The 2,500-nt window shown below is 40.5% G+C and overlaps 1 protein-coding gene across 1 annotated transcript in view; it reads right to left on the bottom strand.

Moving 5' to 3' along the window:
* Positions 1 to 1,801, bottom strand: part of LOC119590102 (transmembrane protein 131-like) — a gene marked incomplete at its 5' end in the record, with an annotated part of 20,125 nt that extends 18,324 nt beyond the window's left edge. Inside the window, 4 exon segments of the mRNA XM_037938867.1 lie at positions 348 to 520; positions 718 to 887; positions 1,159 to 1,387; positions 1,610 to 1,801. Of these exon segments, the coding sequence (XP_037794795.1) occupies positions 348 to 520; positions 718 to 887; positions 1,159 to 1,387; positions 1,610 to 1,801 (764 nt within the window).
* Between the last annotated feature and the right edge of the window lie 699 nt (positions 1,802 to 2,500).

Below are 2,500 nucleotides of genomic sequence, written 5' to 3' on the forward strand. Positions count from 1 at the left end.
TATGTATAATGCATATATATTATATAATCAATATATATATTATACATGCATATATATATGTATACATGCATATATATATATGTATATATGCATATATATATATGTATACATGCATATATATATGTATACATGCATATATATATGTATACATGCATATATATATGTATACATGCATATATATATGTATACACGCATATATATATATACACGCATATATATATATACATGCATATATATATATATATATATATATATATATATATATATATATATATATATATATATATATATATATATATATATGTTATATACATATATGAGGTAAAATGTCTGATCTTTAGACGTACAGGGAGAGCAGCTGCTGTGTTGCCGGATAATGGTGAAGCAGGAGTATCTGAGCCACCACAGGGACACTGGCTGGGTTCTCTAAGAACACCTCCTGTATGCTTGTATTGAGTGCCTGTGTCAGCGGAAATGACACATGGGACGGCGAACTCAGGCCTGGCCAAGTTTGTACAGCCTATAGTGGAAGGGAATACCAGAAATTTCAATCAGACTTATTAACAGCAAGCTGACATTAACTCCTTGTTATAACCCACAAAAGAGTAAGATAGGATTTCAGATATACATCACAACTGCAGATATAAAAGAATGACATTATGAGACTTCACAACAAATATGTGAGACACAGACTCATTCTGAATATCCAAACCTTACCTTTGCTGTGAAATGGAAACCGTGGACCTCAGAAGTATGCAAGACAATGGAGGTATTGAAAACTGTGGCTGACAGGTTGAGGTATCTACTGCGCAGAGTGGAGTACAAACTTGTATCAGTGTCGGCAACATGAGATGTCAGGGAGAGTGTGTTAACCCACTGCTGACCAGCTGAAGCGGTAACGGGAATTGCACAATTAGTCAAGGAACACTCCCGTGTGTGCAAGACGTTTATGCCCATTATTCTAGAGAAAATTATTTTATCATGGTATGCAGTTGGAGTTAGACATGCGACTACATGCTACTGAAAATGACAGGATGTGACTTAAAACATATCACAGTATTACATCTCGAAGACAATCAACCCAACAGACAAGCAGTAACCAAACAAGACCAAACGTGTTTCCCCTAAAGGTGGAAACATCCACATTATCTGCCTTACCTTTGCTAGTGAGTGGAAAACCTGTGTAGCACTCTGAGCCACACTCCACTTTGGGATCAAACACAAGTCTTCCCACGTGGCTTTTGTGGCCAGCTTGTAACGTTAGGAGAGAGCTCTGGCTGGGCTCATAGGAGAAACGCGAGTCAGCTGGCAGGGGCTTCACCTCCTTCACTGACATGGGGTGGCCAAACGTCGACAGAATGTGCAAATTCTGTTTTGATATTTTCCCCTAAAACAAAAGACGACAATATGGTGCTTGCTTGCTTTGCATCAAATGAGCCTTAAAATACTAAAACATATTACATGAAGTCTAGATGTTTCATTACAAAAAATACATATATGAAGGTGTGTCCAAGTTTATGTGTATATGCAAGTATGTTTATGTCTATGTATGTTTCTATAAATATATGCATATCTATATATGTATTAAGCCAGCCCAAACCCCATTTACCGGGAATGCATGATCAAACACAATGGTGTTGGGCACGACACTGAGAGATCCGTCAGCTGTGCGGAGGCGAAATGGGGTCTTGATCTGCTCGAACTGTGTCTGCACAAAAGCCTCAGCAATAAAGATGCCCTCTGTGTCAGGCGTGAGCACACCAATGCGGAACACAGCGTAGTGGTGGGGCTTCAGGAACAACTGATGCCAGGAAGAAAAATGTCATTTTAAAAATGGTTAAAGTTCATAAACAAAATTTATTTTATTTTTTTTTTTTTTTTTATGGTCTTGAAAACAGGCTACTACTATATCTCTAAGATGTGAACACTTTTTTTCTCCCTCATGTACGCACACATGCACACGCACACACGCACACATGCACACACACGCACACACATGCGCACACACACACACACACACATCATATCAATATTCTAGGTATAAAAGCTGGCAGCTACATTGCATGTTGAAGCTCAACATTAAAAATTACCTATATAATTTCTACAGTGAGAAGAAAAAGGAGAAGGTACCTAAAAGGAGAACGAAAAAGAAAAGGGGAAATGGGGGAAAGAGGGAGGAGAGGGAGGTGGTGGGAAGGGAAGGGGATGGGGAAGGGGAAAGGGAAGGGAAGGGAAGGGAAGGGAAGGGAAGGGAAGGGAAGGGAAGGGAAGGGAAGGGAAGGGAAGGGAAGGGAAGGGAAGGGAAGGGAAGGGAAGGGAAGAGGATGATGAAAAGGACTGGGAAGGGGAGGGGAAGGGAATGCTCAACGCTCCATCCTCTCCACTCCCTCCCTCCCCCCACCCACCCTCCCCTCCCTCCCTTCCTCCCAAAGACTAACCGAGGAAGAAGAAGATAAAAATGGAAGAAGAAAAAGAAGAAGGAATCAGGACGAATCAGACG

Source organism: Penaeus monodon, chromosome 26, assembly GCF_015228065.2.
Source record: "Penaeus monodon isolate SGIC_2016 chromosome 26, NSTDA_Pmon_1, whole genome shotgun sequence".
Taxonomy (NCBI): Eukaryota; Metazoa; Arthropoda; class Malacostraca; order Decapoda; family Penaeidae; genus Penaeus; species Penaeus monodon.